Source organism: Podarcis erhardii (assembly GCF_964252035.2).
Source record: "Podarcis erhardii genome assembly, chromosome: 1".
Lineage (NCBI taxonomy): Eukaryota > Metazoa > Chordata > Lepidosauria > Squamata > Lacertidae > Podarcis > Podarcis erhardii.
This window is the reverse complement of record NC_138497.1, coordinates 119,573,097-119,598,058: the sequence shown is the minus strand read 5'-3', so window position 1 is coordinate 119,598,058 and position 24,962 is coordinate 119,573,097. Positions and strand designations below refer to the sequence as shown.

At 44.0% G+C, this 24,962-nt stretch overlaps 1 protein-coding gene and 1 long non-coding RNA gene across 5 annotated transcripts in view; one reads left to right on the top strand and one right to left on the bottom strand.

Moving 5' to 3' along the window:
- The window catches only part of METAP1D (methionyl aminopeptidase type 1D, mitochondrial), a gene marked incomplete at its 5' end in the record, with an annotated part of 101,123 nt that overhangs the window by 29,266 nt on the left and 46,895 nt on the right, over positions 1-24,962 (top strand). For 2 of the 4 annotated variants that reach the window (XM_081846437.1, XM_081846436.1), the window contains 2 exons: positions 16,491-16,660; positions 24,316-24,465. In XM_081846437.1, coding sequence (XP_081702563.1) covers positions 16,491-16,660; positions 24,316-24,465 — 320 coding nt within the window. Of the gene's footprint in view, positions 1-14,135; positions 14,227-16,490; positions 16,661-24,315; positions 24,466-24,962 lie in introns of those variants that run through there. The other 2 variants (XM_081846439.1, XM_081846438.1) reach the window with 2 other exon arrangements.
- The window catches only part of LOC309335590, a 259,519-nt gene continuing 249,946 nt past the window's right edge, over positions 15,390-24,962 (bottom strand). The window contains exon 3 of the long non-coding RNA XR_014153591.1: positions 15,390-15,405. This is a non-coding gene — a long non-coding RNA (uncharacterized lncRNA). The remainder of the gene's footprint in view (positions 15,406-24,962) is intronic.

The following is a 24,962-nucleotide window of genomic DNA, read 5'->3' as shown; positions in this document are numbered from 1 at the left end:
TAAACTATAACGTTGCTCACCCCTCCAGCTCAGACTGCACAGAAAAAGCATTTTGATTCCTGAAATTCGTTCTGATTGTGTAGTTAAAATATAACTGATAGAGTTCCACAGGATGTGGTGTTAGTGTGTGAAAGCAGTCAAGATCCAAGGACCCCCCAGGCATGCTCCTCCAAGTGGTGGAAATGTCAGGTGCCATCCTGGCACCCTGGCATCTTCACTTGGTTGCAAGTGGCCGATTGTTGTTGTTGTTTAGTTGTTTAGTCGTGTCCGACTCTTCGTGACCCCATGGACCAGAGCACACCAGGCACTTCTGTCCTCCACTGCCTCCTGCAGTTTGGTCAAACTCATGCTGGTAGCTTCGAGAACACTGTCCAACCATCTCGTCCTCTGTCGTCCCCTTCTCCTTGTGCCCTCCATCTTTTCCAACATCAGGGTCTTTTCCAGGGAGTCTTCTCTTCTCATGAGGTGGCCAAAGTATTGGAGCCTCAGCTTCAGGCTCTGTCCTTCCAGTGATCACTGAGGGCTGATTTCCTTCAGAATGGATAGGTTTGATCTTCTTGCAGTCCATGGGACTCTCAAGAGTCTCCTCCAGCACCATAATTCAAAAGCATGAATTCTTTGGCGATCAGCCTTCTTTATGGTCCAGCTCTCACTTCCATACATCACTACTGGGAAAACCATAGCTTTAACTATACGGACCTTTGTTGGCAAGGTGATGTCTCTGCTTTTTAAGATGCTGTTTAGGTTTGCCATTGCTTTTCTCCCAAGAAGCAGGCGTCTTTTAATTTCGTGACTGCTGTCACCATCTGCAGTGATTATGGAGCCCAAAAAACTAAAATCTCTCACTGCCTCCATTTCTTCCCCTTCTATTTGTCAGGAGGTGATGGGACCAGTGGCCATGACCTTAGTTTTTTTGATGTTGAGCCAATAGCCTATAGCCAGGTTCAAAATGCACCTAGCACCTGGCGAATTTCAAACACTGGCCATCACTATGGGCCAACAGAGGAGGATGGACTGTAGGCCCAAAGAAGGGAGGAGCCTACAGGAGAAGGGGTGGAGTTGGCAGAGAGAGACCCTGAGGGCTCCCCAAAATGTCTCTAGCCCAAACTCCTGTAGTTTCCCCATTCTAAGGGAGGGGGGAATCAATGTCATTGTTCAAACTTTGGAAGGATTAATATTTAATTTTGTAGTAGCATGAAAGATACCTAAAATGTATCGTTTGATCATAGGCATGCTGAGGCTTCTGTGGCTGTTACTTGCATTTGTAAATTCTCTCTCAATGGGAGGCTAACCCCCATAATGTATAAAATTGTGTTTTCAGATTCCTTCAACCGCTGCTTATAAAACAAGATAATGCAGGTAATTAACCAAACCTGACACGGTGGAGGAAAATGCTCACTGCTAGATGCCATTTCCAAACAAGCAGTATTTTATTAAAAGATTTCTCTCAGAAAACAAATTCTGACATAATTTATACTTTTCTCCATTGTTGAGGTAAGGCTGGCTTTATGGCTCAAGCAATGGTTGTTGTAGTTTCTCAGGTACATGGCTGCAAAAGTGAAATTAAAATATAATGCCCTCCAACATTTCCCCAATGAAAATAGGGCCGTCCTATTCCATCATAATAATTTTAACACATATGCTTTGCCCATATGCCAAGCCACTGTGGGCAGCTTCCAACATACAGTGGAACCTCAATTTTCGAGAGTCTCGGAAGCCGAATGATTCAGAACCCGAACGTCAAAAACCCGGAAGTAATTGCTTCCATTTTCAAATGCACCTTGGAAGTTGAACGGCTTCCGAGGTGCGTTTCTCCATTTTTTCAATGGATTTTGTCGACCACCCATTGATCCTTGGTTTTCGAACGTTTTGGAAGTTGAACAGTCTTCCGGAACAGATTACGTTCAAAAACCGAGGTTCCACTATATATAAAAACATTTTAAAAAATTAAACATAAAAAAACTTCCCTATACAGGGCTGCCTTCAGATGACTTGTGGGTCAGATAACTCTATACCCTCCAACATTTCTCCAATGAAAATAGGGTTATCCTGAGGAAAAGTAGGACATTTTGGAATTAAATCAGAAACCAGGACAGCTTTTGTAAACCCGGAACTGTCTCTAGGAAATAGGTACACTTGGAGGGTCTGAAATATTGGTGAGTAACTGTAGGGTTGGTATCTATTTTATTTATACAGTATGTAAAGAATGCTAAGAGTAGCTTGCATAGGAGAGTACAGAAAACTATTATGCTAGATTCTTCGTTTTCTTCATGGATTTTCTTTATGGATTTATGTTAAAAACCAGGAACACTGACAGGATTATTACTGTTTTTAAACCAGGTTATTTTCCTGTACACATATAGCACAGGAAGCAATATGTACATATTAGTACATTGTACACAGAATACAATTGTGTGGCAGTTATGAGTCCTTCTTTGCTTTAGCTTTGCAAAAAAAGTAAGTGAAGCATTGTATGCAACACGTAAAGGACACAAACCAATAGGAATGTTGCCTATACAGGCACCATTGAAATTAGTGGGAGTTGTGTAAGCATGCATTAAATATTTCCCAGTGGGTTGCACTTGGGAGATGTGCCTGTTAACAATTATTTATCTTAATGCCTGCTCATTAGTAGGCTTTTGTCTGTGTTTAAAAATCTAAATACTAAATCTGTTGAATGCTTAGTTTCCTGTCAAAATTGAGATTTGGGGGTCAGGAGAGTTGCTATCACTTCAAATTGGATAATCCACAAAAGATATGAGCAAATCTGTACATTCTGGTTATAATTGTAGACATAAAGTTATGTGTTTTCCCCTTTATAACAGAAGTGCAAGCAAGTTAATAGGAATGTTTCTTTAACTGGTTGTGTTTTTTTAAAGTTGAAATTTGCCAGATGTTATAGTTTGAGGCCTGTATTCCCCTGGTGTTAACCATGTGTGAACCTTTTTTTAAAAAAATTGCTCTGTCCAGCATTTGGATCTGAGTTGTTTCATTGAGCTCTCTTGTTGGCTCTTGACAGGCTTTCTCTTTATGCCATGCTAGCAGTGGGAAATTTTATCAAAAAGAATATTGAGATGTGAATTCTAGATTTTCTGCTTTCTTCGTAATCCTTTTTATTGTACTGGCTGTAGAGACACGATTTCTTTTCATCAAAGAAATGCCTGTGGTGTTAAAGAAAGGGGGAAGGGTTAAGAATCCCGTTTTTTAAAAATAGAAAACGCATTACATCTATCCACACTTTTATTAATAGACAATGAAACCCCTTTGGTCGAAGGATGAATGGAAGAGGCTTGCAATACTCCGCTGTGGCTGTACTCCATACACACACACACACCCAACAGCTTCAGCGTTTTGTTCAGCAAAGCACTAAATTAACTGATCTTACTGTCTTTTGTTTTCTTGGTCGGTCCCCCCCGCCCCCGCTATCTCTTTTTTTAAATGTACAACCGCTGGGGCAATCATTGGCCGAAGATTTGGGGATTTATTTTTAAGGGTGTAAAACGAGACGTCTTCCGACTTTCTCTAGGCTTGTTAAAGTTGCACGGTATCAATTGCTATTGATAAAAGGTGGCTCCAAGCCAACTTCCTGGGAAAAAGAGCTCTGGGGAAGGGTCAGGGTTTGTCATGACCCAGGCACTATTGCTTGAATGTTGTTATTATTGGGCCAGAGTACCCTTAGGCTGTCATCCTTCCTGTACTGATTCTGCAGAGTTTCCAACTTACCTTCCTCTATGCAGCATAAAAAAAGCAAAATAAAGCAACCTAGTCTCTTATGCTTGCAGCACAAGGACTGCATTATTCTCGGAGATATTGCGACCACAGCATGAATGTTGAAAATGGAGTCAAGGAAATGAAAAACAAGCCACGCCAGTGGTTACGAAAATGACGGCTGAGATTTAATATGCAGTAGTTTACACAGTTGCAAAATGTGCATGTTGCTGATCGATATTAGGTGAGCTAGGCATTATTTGAGTCAACTGCAAAACTTCACATTCACAAAGAATAGCGTCCAGGCAAATTCTGCTTAGTTTCGCCCTGTTTAGGAATCCTGATAACAACCAATTTAAAACATGGCTTCATTGTCGCATCGACATGTGTGGTCATGGGAATATCCCTCCCAGGTGAGGACAGTGGCCAATTGAACACCATGGGTGGTCAACCTGCAGATTGAATATCAGAAATGGTACAATAACAGGGGTTTGTGCCATTCCTGGACAAGGTAGGAATATAGTCGGGCCTGGTTTCCTCTCCAGGGCTCCTTGGCTCAGGCTGGAATCAAAACAGCTCCAAGGCGTGGGTTGGGGGATAGGACTTGCTTTGGACTTGGACCACACCTGCAAAAGTTGCCTTCCGTCCAGAACGTTAGACAAAATGTACAGTATCTAGCACTGACCCAGCTATAGAATTCCATGATGTCCCAAAATTCCAGGGCTACCTCCTTCAGCCATGTCAAAATCTTGGAGAGAGAGTCAATTTGGGAGGAAATACACAGGTTAGGGCGGTGGTTCTCAAACTTTTCCCCCCTCTGGGCCACACTTTCAGAATAAAGATCTGCTCAAGCTACACCATTTTATTTTATTTTAATTGAGAAGAAGTACATAGGAAAACAAAAAGAAACAACTCCTAGCAGCCCTTGATTTATATCGTAGAACACAACTGCGTTATAATAGGATCATGGGACATCCAGAAAGTATAACGCAATGCAGCTACATAAGATGACGAATCATTCCCAAAATATAATTATAAACGAGTCTCTTACACATGTACCTTAAGTATGTTTAGAAATTCATTGAGAGGCGTGAGCTTGCTGTGGCCCGGTAATCTCATTTATATTGAGTCTAATTTGAGATAAACAAACCCTCATTCCTTTGGATCTTCCCAGCATACTTTCCATCGTCTCCTGCCCCACCAGTGTGGCGCACCACACACCCTTTGAGAACCACTGGGTTAGGGGTTCATTGGCTTGGTGAGGATCTCTGCATTCCAGAACAGCCTTTCCCAACCCAGCTATTGTTGGGCTTCTCATCGTTCCTGACCATTGGGCCATGCTGGCTGGACGGATGGAAGTTGTAGTCCAAAAACATATGGGGACCTAAGGTTGGGAAAGGTTGTTCTTGAAGACACACTGAAAAGCTCTTGGGTCTCTCTCACCTGTCTAGGGCAAGGGCAATCTTAGGAACATAACACTGAGTCAGACAATTGGACCACCTAGCTCAGTGTTGCCTTACACTGAATGGCAGCTGCTCTCCAGGGTTTCAGGTAGGGATCTCTCCCAGCCCTACCTGGGATTGAATTTGAGACCTTCTTTGTGCAAGGCTGGTGCTCTACCACTGAGCTGTGCCCCTTCCTTATAGCCACTGGTGTGAAGAGGGGGAACTGCAGAACTGGTGATCTTAAAAAACTATAATAGTTGTTGTTGTTTAGTCGTTTAGTTGTGTCCGACTCTTTGTGACCCCATGGACCAGAGCACGCCAGGCACTCCTGTCTTCCACTGCCTCCCACAGTTTGGTCAAACTCATGCTGGCAGCTTCAAGAACACTGTCCAACCATCTCGTCCTCTGTCGTCCCCTTCTCCTTGTGCCCTCCATCTTTCCCAACATCAGGGTCTTTTCCAGGGAGTCTTCTCTTCTCATGAGGTGGCCAAAGTATTGGAGCCTCAGCTTCAGGCTCTGTCCTTCCAGTGAGCACTCAGGGCTGATTTCCTTCAGAATGGATAGGTTTGATCTTCTTGCAGTCCATGGGACTCTCAAGAGTCTCCTCCAGCACCATAATTCAAAAGCATCAATTCTAGATGCTGGAATAGTATCCCTATGTTATTAATAGTATCCCTATGTTATTAATAGGTTTTATAGTACTTATGACCTTCATTATTTAACAATATCATCCTCTCCCCCTCCATTTATTTTTGGATTTTTGATTAGATGGGCACTTTTATAACGGAATGGTAAGATAATTCTGTTACACCAAACTGATGATATAGAAGTGTATTTCTGAGAAGTGTATTTCTGAGCAGCATCCCAGTCAAATATTGTTCATGTAAAGTGTATTGTTTTGCTGTTTGGCATGTAATACGGTAGAAGGACGCGGGTGGCGCTGTGGTCTAAACCACCAAGCCTCTTGGGCTTGCTGATCAGAAGGTCGGCAGTTCGAATCCCCGCAATGGAGTGAGCTCCCTTTGCTCGGTCCCAGCTCCTGCCAACCTAGCAGTTCGAAAGCACGCCAGTGCAAGTAGATAAATAGGTACCACTGTGGCAGGAATGTAAATGGCATTTCCATGCACTCTGGTTTCCATCACAGTGTCCCGTTGCGCCAGAAGTGGTTTAGTCATGCTGGCCACATGACCCGGAAAGCTGTCTCTGGACAAACGCCAGCTCCCTTGGCCTGAAAGTGAGATGAGCGCCACAACCCCATAGTTGCCTTTGACTGTACTTAACCGTCCAGGGGTACTTTACCTTTACCTTTACTTTTACCTTCATGGTAGAAGGGCCATTCACCTCCTTGAGCAGCCTTCCCCAACGTGAGGCACTCTAGATGTTTGGAACTACAAATGCCATCATTGGCCATGCTGCCTGCAACTGGTGGGAGTTGTAGTCCAAAACATCTGGATGGCACCACATTGGGGAAAGCTATCCTAGGGCAACAAAAATTCACTTAGGGCAAGTTGCTTCAGACATTATAGAAACAGTATATTCTTCTGATTAAAACTTTGGCACGCACTAGACCTCAGGGTAACTAGCCTCGCTGAGATGACAAATAGTTTATCAACTGAAAATGCTGAGCTTGATCTTGTCTCAACACTATCATGCATTTATACTATCAGCAAAGTGTTTTATTGGATTTTAACACTGTATGATTATAGCCTGCTTTAGGTTACATGGGGAAGGGCAGGTAAGAAATCTTCTACATAAATAAATAAAGGTCCCCCCCCCCAAGTCTCTGGAAACTGCAGATTAAACAATTACTTAAAAGTATATCATACAATGCAATTCATTCAATGAATTACTTTCATTGAATTACTTTCAATGAATTACTTTCATTGAATTACTTTCAATGAATTACTTTCATTACAGTCATACCTCATGTTACGTTTGCTTCATGTTAGGTTCTTTCAGGTTACGTCCCGTGGTGACCTGGAAGTACCGGAAAGGGTTACTTCCAGGTTTCGCCACTCATGCATGTGCAGAAGCGCCAAATGACGTCATTTGCAGAAGCGGCAAATCGCAACCCGCGCATGCGCAGATGTGCCGCTGTGGGTTGTGCTCTTTTCATGTTGCAAACAGGCCTCCGGAACGGATCCCGTTCGCAACTAGAGGTACCATTGTAATAAACTCAGTTCATTCATGGGCAAGGAGATGTTGTAGTTCAGGAATGGGGAACTTGCGGTCCTCCAGGTGTTGTTGGGGCTCCAACTCCCATCAGCCCCGGCCAGGATGGCCAATGGCCAAGGATGATGGGAACATCAAGAGGGCCAAAGGTTCCCCATCCCTACTACACTGGAACTGATTGACAAGTGTGGTATAGATTGCTAATTTTGCTGCCAGGTCTGTGTTCCCTGTGCATTCCATTTCCGTCGTCAAATTTATCATGTGAGTGTGGGTGAACATCGTGGGTGAGTGGGTGAACATGTGTGTTTACATATCTTTCCAGCCATTTAGGTTGCTATTTTTTTAGACTGATCCTGTATTTCTAGTAAGCATACATAGTAGGAAGTAATCCCCATTTTCCAAAAAGTTTAGGTAGCCAGTGGTGGCCAGCACCCACTGACTAGGCTAAGACTATACATTGACAGAGTCAATTGCAATAGTGGCACTTCAACCCTGGTCAAAGTCCAAGACTCGGTCCTTTAGGCAGCACAGGTTCTCTTGCCCATCAGCTTCCTCCAAATCATGGAATCATATAATTGTAGAGTTGGAAGGGACGCTGAGCATCATCTAGTTTTAGTCCAACTCCCTTCAATGCTTAACTATGCGGCTATCTCATACAGGGATGGAACCAGCAGCCTTGCCATTATCAGCACCACAAATGAACAAGTTGGAACAAATGTAGCTCCGCGTTGAACTTCTGACAGGTGGACATTCTCTGTGGCCAGCACTATTGTTCTGTGTATGCGGTAAAGATTTGTTATATGTCCAGAGCTGGTGTAAGGGGCTTCATATCCTTGCAGGAGGCTCCCTCAGTCCCCAGAGGTCCTGCGGCCAGTAGTAGCAGCCCATGGGGTCAGGCAGAGCTGCCTTCCTGATATTAGTAGCTCTGCAGCTTGCCTGAACAGCGCTAGAGCAGCGCAGCAGCGGAGTCGGGGCTGGATAGATGCAGTGGCAGGAACACCAGACGAGCCTCCTTGCGTCCACACAGCCCTGAACTTGCCTAGCTCCCGTGCCATCCAGGTAAGCCACAGGACTTCTTATTCCTACCATGATTGCTGCAACTCCTCCTGGTTTTCTTGCTCTTCCTCTGCGTTGCTGCTGCCCTCCCTGAGCATGCAGACAGTGGCAACAGTGAGGAGATGAAGCAGCCTCTCAGTGGTGTAGCGTGGGTTGCCACTGCCCAGGGCTGCACAGAGGGGGTGGTGGGAGGGAGGAAAATGGATGGAACACGCATGTGCATTCAGCTGCCTAATGGCATATACGTCACCCAAGGGATTGCAGCTACAGAGATAAGAAAAGAAGAGTCGTTCCGTTGTCTGGAGAGGTCGCCGCCTGGTTTGCATGGAGAAGCTCTTTTCAACAGAGTCAGCGCACAGCACTGAGTGTTGAAATTTTGCGCCCCCTAACATTTTTGAACCCCTGTGCCTCTCCCACACTACACCACTGGAGCAGCCTCCTGTATCTCCCCCCTTGAACCTGCAGCCAACATTTTGCAAAAGCTTTCCGAAGAATGATCTGGATAGACTTGCTTGCAGTCTGAAAAAGTAAGAAGACTGTGGGGGCATGAAAGTTTCAGAGGATTCCCAGGGATTGTTTTGTTTAGGGTGGCCATGGCACAGCAAGGATGGATTCACAAGAGGGGAACAGACTGCGGTGGGTGGGTGTTCCTGCCTTTAGGGAACCTGTAGGCTTAAGAGGCTAGGATTTGTGAAGTGTGGGGCGGGTGGGGGGGGGGGAGAGAGAGAGAGAGAGAGAGAGAGAGAAAGTGGAGAGAAACACATGAGAATTGTCTTCCTTGGGGCTAAACATTTCTTCTAAGGGGCCTGTCCTGTAGCCATGATTTCCTGCCACGGAGGGGAAAGGGCTGCGAAGCATCTGGAGAGAAGGAGACTCTCTTTACCAGCTTGTTTCCTGTACGTTAAATTGGAAGGCCTTGTCTGTGCAAATAGATTTCAAAATAGAGCCTGCCCTTTGACTGTCTCTGTAATTGCATGACTCTTGCAGTGTTTTATTTGGCTGCCAGAGTAGTTAACCCCTGGAAGTAAAGGGTTGAGGATGGCGTGACCAGCACGGGTGTGTAGACATGGCCATGTGAATGCCGCCTTGTTTAAATAAGCCTGCTTACCCACGGCCCTTTTTCTGCAACATTTGTACTCTCTCTCTCTCTGTGATATATATATAAGTACCACACATATATAGATATTTATCACATGCAAAAAGTTGATTTAATATATGCTAGCTCCTGGGTGTACAGATAATGAGGTGGTTTTAGCTACCCAAAAGGGGGGGAGTTTTTTCACTGCTTTGATGTAACCCACATCTGTCAGGCCTGGCTGGGGGTGGGGGCTTGAATTTGTTTTTGTTTAATTTCAAGGGCTCTTGTCTTCCTTATTTGCCCAATCAGTTTAAGCTTCTGCCCCAGGCACTCCCTTGTGCTGTTCTTTTCTTCTGCCAGCGCACAGGTTATTGCGTGTGAAATGTGAGCTCCGCTTCTCTTGTGCAGGTTACAGAGAGTTGCAAAGACCCTTTAATCTTTCGCGGTGTGGTTTTCAAGCACATGTACCCAGCCCAACCCCAACACAGATACAGCTACATCAGTCTATCATTGAGCACTTGGGGTCCTGCCTTCTAAGAATCTGTGTTGTGACTTATCTTTGCGTGAAACATTTGGTGTCTCTGTTTGGGAAATTTGAACCGCTTAACTAGACTTAAGAATAAAAGCCTCACACATTCCAGTTCAATTTGTTAGAGTTCATAGTCCGTTTTCTCTCTCAACCTGTTGCAAAAGAGTTATCCAAATTTAAGATTTATTTGTTTTTTTGAAAAACCTGGAGGCACAGACGAGCTTCGTTGCTTATTCCTTTGTGCAGTCTTCTAATGTACTAAATATCTTAAACATCCTGAAATACGGGTTTGCAAATTAGTAATTTCTTTTAAAATTGTCAAACAATTTTGAATTCACATCAGACATTAGTGGGAAATCGCTAATAATTTAATGCTTGATTCAGACAAATTTTCTTCACCCAGTAATCAGTTTCTTAAGAATGGTAGCCTAATGGGCCTTTGTACTTGATATTGTCCACTTTTTGAAATTATAAATGTTTTGGTTTGGGGTATTTAATTGGCATTTGCAAATTGTATTACAATTGGTTAGTATTTCACAATTTTCAAATTCTTTGTTGAGTGTGGGGTGTATGTGTGTGTGTGATATTTTAATTAGCAGTTGCCTTTATTTACACTGTCATCTCTGCTGTGGCAAATTTTCAGCAGCTTAATTTTGAGGTTAACCAAACAGGTTTTAATAGTTTGATGAAACATGAGAGCACTTGCACTAATGTGTGTTGAAAATAACGTGGGCTTCTAGTTCCAGTTATTGATGGACTGTGTTACTGCTCTCTGGAACATAAAGCAATTATTCCTGCAACTATTAAATAAGAAACACTTTAAAAGGAGTCATTGCCAACCTTCCTCTCCGGGGTGGGGGATCTTGTTGACCGGAAGAAAAGTCACATCTGAATTACTAAAATCAGCTTAATTCAGGGTCATTTTGGAAATACACATAAAAATCCTTACTACTCAATGGGTGAAATGGAAGCATTTCATTATATACTGTACCATGCATGAACAGATAATAATTAAAACAGACCTGCAGTAAAGAGGCTAATAAATGTGGGGCATGTAGCTTGCTGTAAAATTAAAATACTCTTTCCACTCCAATCATCATCAGCTGAGTTCTTCATTCATCCCCTTTAACTGAGTCAGTTAAAAGAGAACCATGAAGAGAACCATGTTTTAATAAAAAGATTACTACTTTTTCTGCAAGTTATTGAAGAGGAAGCACCCCAGCAGAACTATATTACTGAATGTTAGTTAGTATCCCTGAAAAGTATAAGAACAAAGGTGTAGATTTTATGAAGGACACGAACCCGTTTTACATCAATATTCAAAGCAAAGTAGAAAAATGACAACAGCCAAAGAACCCAACGACTGATGGGATTTTTATTATGTACGCTGCTAATTCCTGTTATAGAAGTTTGTAAAGGTGTGATTTATTCATCACAATTTCCTTTATAGATTTGCAGCCTCTAGGGTACGGTGGTAGGTGGTCAATTTTGCACCACTTTTAAGATTAGTAGTACAGAATGCTAATTTTGGTGTGTGTGTGTTTTTCCTTGCGGTTCGTAGCCCATTCCCCCATAGAAGTATTTTAAAACTAAAACTGCACCCGGTAAGCAAGCCTTTGGTATTGTTGACAAATCAGTGGGCTTAAGTATATATAATACCACATTTGGTTTTTAAAGCAGCATTTTATCTTTCTTTGAGAGGTACATCTAGGGCACTAAACAGTTTAATGCATGAGAGGCTGTCAGCTGTAGAATAAACAGGAGTAAACAGAATTTGACAATGGCTTAGATTTGCGTAAAGTGTTCTTGTCGGGTGGAGGCGAAGTCTGTAGCAACTAGATTGAGAAACACAGCCAGCAGTTCTTGTCTCCAGTGATGGATGATGTTAGTGTATCAAATGGGCTGTGAATGTTAGAAGTTTGGAAACTTGAGTGGATTTGGAGGTTTTAAAAAGTACATTATTTGTAAAGAAAACAAGCCGAGGCAGAGTAGGCTTTTCGTTGTTCTGAAGACCCTCTCCGCGTATTAGATTTCGCCCTCATCATGCTTGCTTAGACTGTCTTTTATGTTAAAACCCCGAGGAGGGGAATAATTCTGGTTTCGTTTTTTTACGCGTGTTTATCTTAACACATTTCTTTGCAAAGGCTCTTCTTTGTGTGCTGTTTCTGCCTGGTCCTACGCTGGGGCGTAACTCTCTCCCTGCTGCTGCAGCATCCTGCATGAAACAAATGAGCTGGTTTGCAAGTTGCTGGAGAGCAAGGAGGGAAAGAAAATCCTTGCTGCAGCTTGCAGCAGTCACAAGAGGGAGCTGAGGACTGGCTACATGGGCCTTAGGATGGAACTGAAGCAGCCTGCCTCCCATCTATCCCTCCCAAAGCCCCTCTCTGTTCTATTCCTTCTCTGTGCTTGGCATAGCCATGGTGAGATCTGCCAGTCTGGCAACAGGAGAGCCAGTTCTCCCTCTTGCCTGAAGCAAGGAAACGTCAAAAAAAACCCCAAAACCCTTGCATCTGCCCTTGAAGCTGCGAACACAATCTTGTGCACAGCAGGCCATAGGATCAGGCCTTTATTGCGTCGTATCCCTTAATTCCAGCATATAACAAACAATTATTGCAGACAATCCAAGTGTCCTTGTTTTCTAGGGACAGTCCCGGTTTCTCATTCAGTCCCAGAATGTCCTGCTTTTCCTTAGGACGTCCTAATTATCATCGGAGAAATGTTGGAGGGTATGGAGTTATGCGACCTCCGAGCCAAGGAGATAAGGAACTATACATCCTTTAGAAGACACAAAGGCAACCCTGTATAGGGAAGTTTTTAATAATAATAATAATAATAATAATGATAATAATAATATTTATTTATACCCCTCCCATCTGGCTGAGTTTCCCCAGCCGCTCTGGGCGGCTCCCAATACAGCATTAAATATTAAAAACTTCCCTAAACAGGTTTGTTTTTATGTATGCTGGAAGCTACCTATTGTGGGGCAACCCAGTCAGATGGACAGGGTATAAATAATAAAATCATTGCTATCATCATCGTTGTTAAAAAGAATGTCCTTATTTTCACTGGAGAAATGTTGGAGGGTATCTTATTATTGGAAGGGTTCTTGATATTATCCTGTCATTTTATTACTCACTTTTAGAATATATTCCTCTCCCCCCCCTCCATTTTTTCCCCCTTTTGGAAAAATGGTGAAAGTTTAAGAGAACTTTGACTACTGAGTTTGCGGTCATTGTCAAGAGCCACATTGTGGAAAGGAAAAAGGCACCCATTGTTTCAGTTTGGGTACTTGGGAATTAAGCACTTTATAAACTCTTTGTGATCTGCTTTACCACCCTTACTCATATTTACAGTATCTCAGCCAAAAAGTGCATGACTTGACAAAGGCAGGATCTATGTCTAAGCAAGGATTTAAACTTAAGTCCTGTTCTTTAATTTTTGGACTTTGCTGGCTGAGGGAGCCAACTTTTCATTAATTGAAAGGTTACTTAATTTCTTTCTTTCTGCTTCTTCTTAAATGTCTATGCATGGTCTGGCTTGACAGCAAACTCCTTCTCAGATAGGGAAACGCTGAAATGCACTTCTGTGATGAACGAATCAGCGCGGCCTGATTCATAACAGAGCCTAAAGTTATATAGCAGTGCAATGCTATGTATTTTTTTTTTACACACAAGTTAGTCACACTGTGTTCAGCAGAACTTACTCTGGTCCTCCAGATGTTTGGGACTACAATACCCATCATCCCTGACCACTGGTCCTGTTAGCTAGGGATGATGGGAATTGTAGTCCCAAACATCTGGAGGGCCAGAGTTTGCCTATGCCTGCTCTTGGGCTTCCCGATCAGAAGGTTGACGGTTCGAATCCCCGTGACGGAGATTTATTTATTTTTAGTTATGTGTCTCCTCCATGGCTCACATGGGCATCTTTCCATGAGCAATTATGTACCTACCTCTGGCTTCCTGGCAGACCTGTGAACTGTTGCACATGTTCAGGACAGGTGTTTTAATGAGTCTCTTGGGCTCCCTGCCTTTTACACAAGTCCCTACACGACGTAACAGCCCTTCCAAAATCTCTCCGAACCACACAAGAGGTAGCCCCCCCCCTTAATTACCAGACAGAACGCGCTCAGTATATTTCAGGCTCGTCTGCGAGAGCTGGATTTAAGTCATCCCTCTGTGTTCCTGCGCCATTAGTCCATATACTATACTTCTGGGATAATGGAGAGTAGAAAGTTGCTGGTAATGTGTTGGGCCTCTGTTGTCCCTTGAGGTGCTATACAAATCTAAGCAATTTTCGCTTACTTGCCACTTGTCAAAATCTGGAAAGAACATTATGAACCCTGCAGAAATTCTTAAAATGGCAGCTCCTATTCAGCCAGGGCTTTTGTTCTGTAATTTTTGGGCTCCTGAAAGGAGTGCCCCACTGTTCTAATTAAAATAAATGGGCAAAGGACAGGCTTCTGCATTTCACATGTTCTTTGGAGTACGAAGGGTTGGGGGGTGGGGAGTATAAAAGAAGCCAAATATTTTACAAATGTAGAGGGAAAATGTCTGTACCATAGTTACAAAGGCTGTATTTTGTAGGGGGCGGGGGGAACAGGTAGAACCAAAAAGCTGGTAGCCTTGAAGAAAACAAACAGAGACAAGTTTCGCCCAACATTTTCTAAAACTACACACACACACACACACACACACACACACATACATACAGTGGTACCTCGGGTTACATACGCTTCAGGTTATATATGCTTCAGGTTACAGACTCCGCTAACCCAGAAATAGTACCTCGGATTAAAAACTTTACCTCAGGATGAGAACAGAAATCACACGGCGGCAGTGGGAGGCCCCATTAGCTAAAGTGGTACCTCCGGTTAAGAAGAGTTTCAGGTTAAGAACGGACCTCCAGAACGAATTAAGTACTTAACCCGAGGTACCACTGTATAAACATTTTTAGCAAATCACATTTAAAGTGCATTTATAGCATTTTAACAGGCATGGCTTCCTCCAAAGAATCCTGGGAGCTTCAGTTTCCAAAGAGCTTCAGTTCCTGGAACCCTTAACAAACTACAGTTCCCAGTGCTTTAAATGACCAAATCATTCTTACTTTACCATTCATTCAGGCCTTGCTACTTCTTCCCCAAACTCCGTCCTCTCCCTTTGTTGTTGTTTTTCACTGTGTAACTTAGATGGGGGGCAGGTGGTAGAATTCGATATAACAACCAATAATGTGTCCCTTTTCTATAAAATTGTATGACCATGTTATACAGATGTCCTGTATTGGGTGCAAAGGATGAATGAAAGCGAGACATATTCATGTTGAAGATATGTAATACAACTGCTGGGATAGCTCAGTCAGCAGAACATGAGACTCTTAACCTCAGGGTCGCGGGTTTGAGCCCCACGTTGGGCAAAAGATTCCTGTATTGCAGGGGGTTGGACTAGATGACCCTCGTGGTCCATTCCAACAATGATTATATGAATAAATGAGTAAAAAGTCTCCAGTAAGAAGGAGATCGCTACTCATCAAAGAAAGGAAACTTCCAGATAAGGCTCCTTCATTTAATCATGACCACAGGGGAGAAGGTATTTCCACACATTAGTTTTGATTGGCCTGGATAAATTAATACGGAGCAGGGAAACTGGTGCAACTAACTGGGTTCCATGTTAGAGGTAAGGAGAAAATATTTTGTTCCAAGAGCAGTTGTTTGGAAACTGGAGGACTTTTGCTGCTCTTCCTTTATGGGTGCACACTAATGTGTCTGATAGTAAGCTATAATCCTCTTTGATATGGGACTGTCTGCTAATAAGGCTAGATAACCTTCTATTCTGGAGTTAGGCCCAGTTTACCTGAAGGAGCATCTCCAACCCCAAGTTTCCAAGCACGATTCAAAGTGTTGGTGCTCACTTTTAAAGCCCTAAACATCCTTGGCCCTGTATACCCAAAGGAGCATCTCCAGCCCCATCGTTCAGTCTGGACACTGAGGTCCAGCTTCAAGGGCCTTCTGGCAGTTCCTTCACAAAGAGAAGTGAAGTTGCAGGAAACCAGGCAGAGGGTCTTCTCGGTAGTGGTGCCTGCCCTCCCATCAGATGTCAAGGAGATAAAGAACCACGCAACTTTTAGAAGACACCTTAAGGCAGCCCTGTATTGGGATGTTTATAATGTTTGATGTTTTTTAATGTTTTTATATGTGTTGGAAGCCACCCAGAATGGCTGGGGCAACCTAGCCAGGTGGGTGGGGTATTATTATTATTATTATTATTATTATTATTATTAATTATACTAGATAGAAGATGCTGACATCCCTCCCAGCAAGTACTATTCTGTGAGTGTAAATAAGCTACGCTTAAAAAGATTCAGCAAAGCAGAACTTTCTAGAGGGCATAGGGTTTTGTTGTGGGTTTCATTGGTAGTTTTAGTATGATTGTAACAGCAATGCCGTCGTAAAATGCTATTTAATCATTCCTTTTATGTAGATATTATATATATCTATATCAATCCACAGGTTGCACGACTGGCCGTCAGCGACTTTTCTCTTCATCAGTTGATCATATCTACTTACACAAGCAGTCAAGCATTCAGCAAAGAAGATATCTCTTTTTCCAGAGACAAAGAAATGCTCCCTATAGCATAGTCTGGCCAGCTATGGTTTCTCCGGCTCATCCAGTTCCTAAGGTACTGTAATTTCTATTATCTGATCCTTTCTCCAGTCAATATAAAGGTTGACTGCACGAGTGATCAAGTACATTCTTTTTTTTTTTTTATAAATATTTATTAAAGTTTTTAAATATAAATGCACAAATAATAAACAGTCTTACTTCTATCACAGACATAATTTCATCACTTCTTTGGACTTCCTCACGTCTCCCGCTCCCATTTACATCGTTAAAAGTTTTTTCCAAACAAATTATCAACTTGTTTACAATCTCATGTCCACTCATTCAAATATAATCTAGCACTTCTTCCAAAAAATTTTGTATTTTCTTTAGTCTCACTTATCATCAAATTTCAAATCTAATTTAGTGGTGGCCAGTTTTTTATAATCTAGCATCCTTCTTAGCATTCAACCAAATTACAATGTTTTTGTAGATACTTCTTGAATTTCTCCCAGGAGTGATCAAGTACATTCATCCCTGACAGCTGGGAGTTTGAATCATGGTTTTATTACCAGGGCTGAGATTTGATATTGGAACGCTGGTGAGCCAAGTTACCTGCTCCCTGCTATGCTAAAGACAGCGCCAAATCAATTTCTCAGCCAGTTTAAATCTGATGCTCCTTCAGCTGCTGCAAACCCAAATGCGCTTTTTGTTTTGTTTTGTTAGTCTCGTTGTTTAAAAAAGAAATATATTTTGCAATTGGTTAGAAGTCAAGTCAATGTGAATTGACTGCACTTGGGGGGGGGGGATATCACTGTACGTTTTAAAAATAGCAACTTAAAAACATTTCTGTCCATTTCCAGCTTTGTTTATTTGCTTCCACCTAAAAACTGAAATGCTTATTAAAAGGTCAGTGAGCTGCCCTGCTATGTACCTTATCAAGTAAACCTTCCTGTTACTTGCTGAAACTAGCTTCTTGGAATACAGAGATGGCATATTTTAAAAGGCAACCTGGAAAGTATGGGTTGAGGTTGCTGTTTTTTAAATTTCAGTGTTCATTGAAAGTAGTAACTCAAGCTATTTCATAGTTTTGACATACGCATTGTCCAGTCCTATGCGGTATTTACTCCCATAGGGCTTACTCTCATTGAACTATGCTTAAGACCTGATCTCATGATGATTTGCTCAAAAATTAGTTCAGTGTAAGTCTTAAAGTAAGAAGAGCTTTCAGGACAACTCCCATTACAATGTCCCAACTCCTTCAAAGACCTTCCTGCATTCTGTGTGGAGGTCTGTGCTCAATGTGAAGGGAGATTCAAAGCACATTTGGGTAACAACAACAACAACAACAACAACAACAAAAACAACAATTTTGTTATTTATACCCCGCCCATCTGGGCAGCTTCCAACATATATAAAAACATAATAAAACATCAAACATTAAAAACTTCCAGTTTACAGGGCTACCTTCATATGTCTTCTAAAAGTTGTTTAGTTATTTGATGGGAGGGCATTCCACAAGGCGGGCCCCACTACCGAGAAGGCCCTCTGCCTGGTTCCCTGTAACCTCACCTCTCGCAGTGAGGAAACGCCAAAAGGCCCTTGGAGCTGGACCTCAGTGTTCTGGCTGAACGATGGGGGTGGAGACGCTCCTTCAGGTATACTGGGCCGAGGCCGTTTAGGGCTTTAAAGTTCAGCACCAACACTTTGAATTGTGCTTGAAAATGTACTGGGAGCCTGTGTAGATCCTTTAGGATCAGTGTTATATGGTCCTGGCAGCCGCTCCCAGTCGCCAGTCTAGCTGCCGCATTCCAGACTAGTTGCAGTTTCCAAGTAAATGCATTTAGAAGCCTCCCCATGATTGGGAACTCCTATGACACAATTAGAACCTCTCTTCAGACCTTCAAGCTCAACACCTGAAGGTCGGAAGTGGAGCTGGCACATGGGGAATGTTTGGGGTGGGGTTTGTATACCTAACTTGCCCCGCTTTTACCCATCTGCTAGGGCAGGGTGATACAACACGCAGCCCAGGGGCCACAACTGGCCCTCAGAGCCTTTTTTTGGGCAGCCCTGGGCAACATTTGACACACACCCCCCTGCAGCTCTTGCATTGCCTTCCCAAAACCAGGTAAGGAGGCACTGGGCTGTGCGAAGGAGACGTGAGGGCTCTGACAGGACCCTCCTATAATCCCGATATCCCAAGTCTAACATTGCTTCCTCTGGCTATTACTAGCTTCTGTTATGCAAGCTGTGAATTCTGGAAAGTAAACTAGTATCTATCGTATTTTTCGCTCTATAGAACGCACTTTTTCCCCTCCAAAAATGAAGGGGAAATGTCTGTGCGTCCTGTGGAGCGAATGCAGGCTTTCGCTGAAGCCTGGAGAGCGAGAGCGGTCGGTGCGCACCGACCCCTCTCGCTCCCCGGGCTTCAGGCAGCTATCCGCAAGCCTTCTGAGCGTGGCGGGAGTTCCCGCCGAGCTCCGAAGGCTTGCGGATAGCAGCCTGAAGCCTGAAGCCTGGGAAGCACAGTGCCAACTCCCGCTGCACTTCCCGGGCTTCAGGCAGCTATCCACAAGTCTTCGGGCTCCAAAGGCTTGCGGATAGCAGCCTGTACTGGGGGCTGGGGTCGGGGGAAGCTCGGGCTTCCCTTGCCCCAGCCCTGTGGCTGGGGGGGGGGATTCCCCCCCTTTATCCCCCCCCCAAAAAAAAACTAGGTGTGCCCTATGGTCCGGTGCGCCCTATGAAGCGAAAAATACGGTACATCTTAGATGTTTTCAGGAATCTCAGGGACGAGTAGTAGCACAGGTGCATGAATTTATCTATAAATGTGGTGCCAGATGAAATGCCGCAAACCGGTTTGCAGAGACAGTGGAACCCAGGAAGCTTGCCTGTTTTCTGAAATGCCTTCAGTGATGCAGATCAATGAAATAAGCTGTGTTCTGTTCTGATTTGCCTGCTCCCTTGCTATATTATTTACTATTACTACTGTAGCTATTGTTGTTATTATTTGTTTTTCTTACCCGCCCTTCACGACAAGGTCCCAGGATGGGTTACGCTGTGCAGCTAAAACAATAGGCAACAACAGCCCCAACCATAATCCGCCCCCACCTCCTTCCAAAATAATCATTCCCTGCAACATGTTACAGGGAGGATACCAAAATCAATATTCAGATTTAAAAGGCTGGAACGGATAGCTACATACACAAAGCACAGTGCTAAGACCTGCATGCCTGAGCAACCAATCTGCCTCCTGATATTAATGTCAAAAGGAAGACAGCGAATAGTGAGAACAACCTCACTGAAAGTGTAATTAAAATATGTGTGTCTATTATTATGTGTGTCCTGTGTCTGCAAAGAGCAGCACTTTGGCAGTTGCCTTTTTTATATTTTGCGCTGCCTACATTTTGGGTTCCACAGTGCAAATCCTTATCAGAATCAGTCTCGTGGGCCAAATCTGATAGGTGGGCAGGGGCTTCCTACTACCTGTTAGTCACATGACATCACATTATTGGCTGGTGAGCAGGGCCCGCCCACCTGTTGCAATTGGGGTTCCCACTTGGGAACCGCAGTCAGCCCTGTGTTTCATGCTTTGGGAAGCTCTGAGCATAGGGACAGCAAACTCCTTGTTGTCCCCCCCGCCCCGCCCGCCCTTCCTGCCATTTACAAAGGCAGGATAAGCAAGTCTGAAAATTGCAGATTTTTGCTTGCAAAACGTACCTTTGTTTCTCAACTTCGTAGAGTCGGCATATTCCAAAAAAGCAAAAACCCGGACACCCCCCCCAATCGGGGCACCCCTTCCCACCACTGAACATCTCCATCAGGTGGCTGGCACCGTGAGCCAGCCTCACACTGAGAGAGAGAGAGAGAGAGAGAGAGAGAGAGAGAGAGAGAGAGAGAGAATGAGAGAGGGGATAGAAGGGAAGGGGGAGAGAGGTGGAATCTACACACATAAAAACTGAATATGCTTTTTTTTAAAAGCGTTATTAAAAATACATTGAATTTTCCATAAGGCTCACCATTGCCATCTAGTGTCACATTTTATGTTGCACTTACTTAAAACACACTTAAAACGTTTTATTTGCAGCTATATAGCTGAATCCACAGGGACGCGGGTGGCGCTGTGGGTAAAACCTCAGTGCCTAGGACTTGCCGATCGTATGGTCAGCGGTTCGAATCCCCGCAGCGGGGTGAGCTCCCGTTTTTCAGCCCCAGCTCCTGCCCACCTAGCAGTTCGAAAGCACCCCTAAGTGCAAGTAGATAAATAGGTACTGCTTTATAGCGGGAAGGTAAACGGCGTTTCCGTGTGCTGCGCTGGTGCTGGCTCGCCAGAGCACCTTCGTCACGCTGGCCACGTGACCCGGAAGTGTCTCCGGACAGCGCTGGCCCCCGGCCTCTTAAGCGAGATGGGCGCGCAACCCTACAGTCGGACACGACTGGCCCGTACGGGCAGGGGTACCTTTACCTTTTAGCTGAATCCACAGAGAGAGAGAGAGCGCAACATCAGAGGGCACCAGGGAGGGAGGCCCACGCTGAGAAAGAAATCATTATTTTGGCAAGAAATCACCCTTGCTGCTATATATCCAGGTTTCCCCAAGGATTGCTCTCACTTGCATTAGCTGCTGAGGGGCGGCCGTGGGTGCGGGTGGGCAGTGATCCTGCATAGCATTGGGCTTGGTTGCATGAGAGAGATCCCTCTTGTACACCCAAGCTCAATACTTTGCAGGATGGCTCTCCCTTCACAACTGCTGAGAGCAAATCTGCTTAGGGCTACGTTGCAAAAGTGCTGTTTGAAGCATCTGTCCCCATTTTCCTTGAAATGAAATGCAGCCCCCGCACTTCAGCTGCAACAGGAACATAGGAGTCGCCTTAAAGTGCTTCTCAAAAGCTGTATTTGAAGAAGCTCATGCTCTTCTCTGAACCAGTGGCGGCCACTGCTGCCTGCCTGCCTGCCTGCCTGCCTGCCTGCCTGCCTGCCTGCCTGCTTGCAGGAAAAGCATGTGAACTGCAGCAAACAGTGCTTTTGAGCAGATCTGAATCTCTGCTGATCAGCTGATGTGTGGAGATTGCATCCTACTGCCTCTATGGCTTGATACCGTTTCATGCTGGGAACAGGGCATGCAGGCAAGGCAAGATTGAGCCCTGTCTTGCTGTCCAGCAGCTGGCATCTTCAGGTGGGCATGATGATGGAGAAGTGCCTTTGTAGGCAAAACTAGAACCCCTGGCAATTCAAAAGTGGCCTGTTGGCCTGTGATTCCCCGCCCTTGATTTATACAGTCATACCTCGGGTTACAGATTCTTTGGGTTCCACGATTTCAGGTTGTGCACCGCACCAAACCCGGAAGTACCAGAATGGGTTACTTCCGGGTTTTGGCGCTTGTGCATGCGCAGAAGTGCTAAATCGCGCTTTGCGCATGCGCAGAAGCGCCGAATTATGACCCACGGATGGCGGGTTGCGAACATGCATCCCGCACGGATCACGTTTGCAACCCGAGCATCCAATGTATATAGAATGTCTGGGCTCTACAGTTTAAGGTTAAAGATTGATAAATCATATGATTGAATGTTCCTCCATACAAATACAAAAACCCTATATATAGCATGTTGGAGAGAAGAGTTCTAGCCTAGCCTTTATCCTGACAGGCTTGCTGTCTATGTAGAGGTTTTCATTGGTGTGCTTCGTGGGAGGCACATTTAGTCACACGAGTCTCCACCTGCCTTCTGCAACAGAAGCTCAGTCACAGGTTTACCACTTCATTGAGAAATAGGCCTCACCCTCTGTCCAAAGTCAAGACTAACTCTACACCCCAGTCCCATCCGTCCCGCAGGTAAAGCCACACATCCAAACTGCAGCACTGCACAGGAAGAGAGCATACCTTGCAATAAACATCCCTGGAGAGCAAATAGCTTCAAACGAATGAAGCAGAGCCCGCAGGGTAGCGTAAAATCTGAACAAGGGTTTGCCTACTTGAATACAAACCTACTTGTATTCACTGCCAGGGCCCAAACCGTTTTTATTTATTCATTAATTCACGTACTCGCACACTCTTCTGCCTTCTCTAGCAACAATAAAATCCACAGTCCTAGAATATCTCCATCTATAAACAGTCAGTTCCCAAGGTTATCCCTTTTGCCCATTCACAACATTGGGAAGATACAAATGGTGTGTTGTCAGTTCAGGATACAGGGGTGGGAAAGAGTGGGTGGCAATACCACGGTCCAAAAATGAACCTTGGCTACAGATCATGGTTTGTTGGGAGCAAAACAAACCACAATGTCTGTGTCAGCCGTAACGCTGAGCAGGAGTTTGTGTTTTTTCCCAGCATGAGCAGGGATTTTTTTTATTTTCGTTTCTTTTGTTCTTTAATATCGTAAGCTACTTTGGGAAGGCCATGGGCAGCATTCGTAAGCGGACTAAAATATTTTAAATGAATAATTTTTTAATTAAAAAAAAAAGCACAAAGTTGCTCTCACAGACCTTCCAAGTGTCCCTATTTTCCAGGGACGTCTCTGATTTAGAGAAGCCCTCCCAGTTTCCAATTAGATCCCGGAATGTCCCACTTTTCCTTATGATGTCCCTATTTTCATTGGAGAAATGTTGGAGGGTATGGAGTTATCCGACCTACCAAGCTGTCTGAAGGCAATGCTGTATATGGAAGTTTTTTAAAAATGTTTAATATTTTATTATGTTTTTATGTATGTTGGAAGCTGCCCAGAGTGGCTGGGACAATCCAGTCAGATGGGCGGGGTGTAAATAGTAAAATTATCATTATGGAATGGGATGTCCCTAATTTTATTAGAAAAATGTTGGAGGGTATGGCAAACCAATAACTATAGACATCTTCCACAATCTGGTGCCTTCTAGACTATCGAAACTACAATTTCTTCCATTCCTCTTGATTAGACTTGCTGTCCAGGACTTACGGAAAGGCTGCACTATGGTTTATTTACCACATCGTGCAAACACGGCCCATAATATGTGTGTTTATATTTGTGCGTATAAAGATGTGTGCGGTTGCGTAGTAAAGTCCAGCGAAGCAATTAAGTAAAGAGTTGCCTGAATTTGGAGTCGCACCCCTGAATTTGGGAGTTATTGGGTTGTTGTTTTTATTTCGATTATATATTTTGTGGTTTTATATTTTGATTTTGTTCTGTGAACCACCCTGAGACCTCCAGGTATAGGGCGGTATATAAATTCAATAAATAACCACAACAAATAATTTATCTTTTCCACAGAATTCCCACCTGTGCTGTTTTGTGGATGGGGGGTGGGTTGCAGCTTATATTTTAAAAAGCTGGGATTCCTCCCCCTCGATTTCCCCCATAGCCACGAAGAAACCGAATGATTTCGCTGGGTTTTGTCCGAAAACACAGCACCGTTGTTTTTTTAAAAAAACGGGGCGGCGAAACAGGAGCCGGTTTGGCTACTTTGAGGAGCCTTCTGATAGTTTTAAGCCTCGGAGTGGGAAGCAGCTGCGGTATTTTGAATTTTCAGTGCTGTAAGGTTAACAGACTATCAAGAGTTGCTGGCAACGGACAACGTTAAGTTCAAAAGGGCAGTGGCAGAAACACTGAGGCAGCCTTGAGGGTTTGCCCTGATGGCTTAGGAAGGTCGCTAGGGCGAACGAAAGGCCAAGCTGCCATGAAGCAGGAGGCTCTATCTGAGAAAATGATCCCATTGTCATACCTCCCTTTTTTCTGATCTTCCATTTTCAATCCTTCCCCCCCCCCCCCCAGCACATAAAGAAACCAGACTATGTGACGACAGGCGTTGTACCAAGCTGGGGAGACTACATAGAAATTAAGAACGAAGATCAGATTCAAGGGCTTCGACAGGCTTGTCAACTGGCCCGTCACGTCCTGCTACTAGCTGGGAAGAGTTTAAAGGTAACAACCGCCACGTGGAGGCTTGGCCAGTCCTCACCTTTGTCGTCCGGCATGTTTTGAGTTACGCCGTTCTCGGTTTGTATTGAAATATCCTTTTTTTAAAAAAAAAAGTTTGCAGAAATAGTGAAAAGAGAGTTTCAGCATAACCGTGCTCTCAGCTCTAAATCTGCATTAAAAGAACCCTAAATTCAGAATGAATAGTTTCAGCTAAGCTTATATGATGAGAACATTTGTTTAACAACCACAACTTATTATTCGTACCCTGCCCATCTGACTGGGTTGCCCCAGCCACTCTGGGTGGCTTCCAGCATATCTAAAAACAGAACAGAACATTAAACCTTTAAAAAGCTTGCCTATACAGGGCTGCCTTCAGATGTTTTGTATCTCAAAAGGGTATTTTTTTTAAAAAAATATTATTATTCATGTTGCCTCATTCCAGAAAGGTGGGCTAAGAACCATGCCTGTAAGGAGAATATGGAAAACTAACTTTCTTGGCA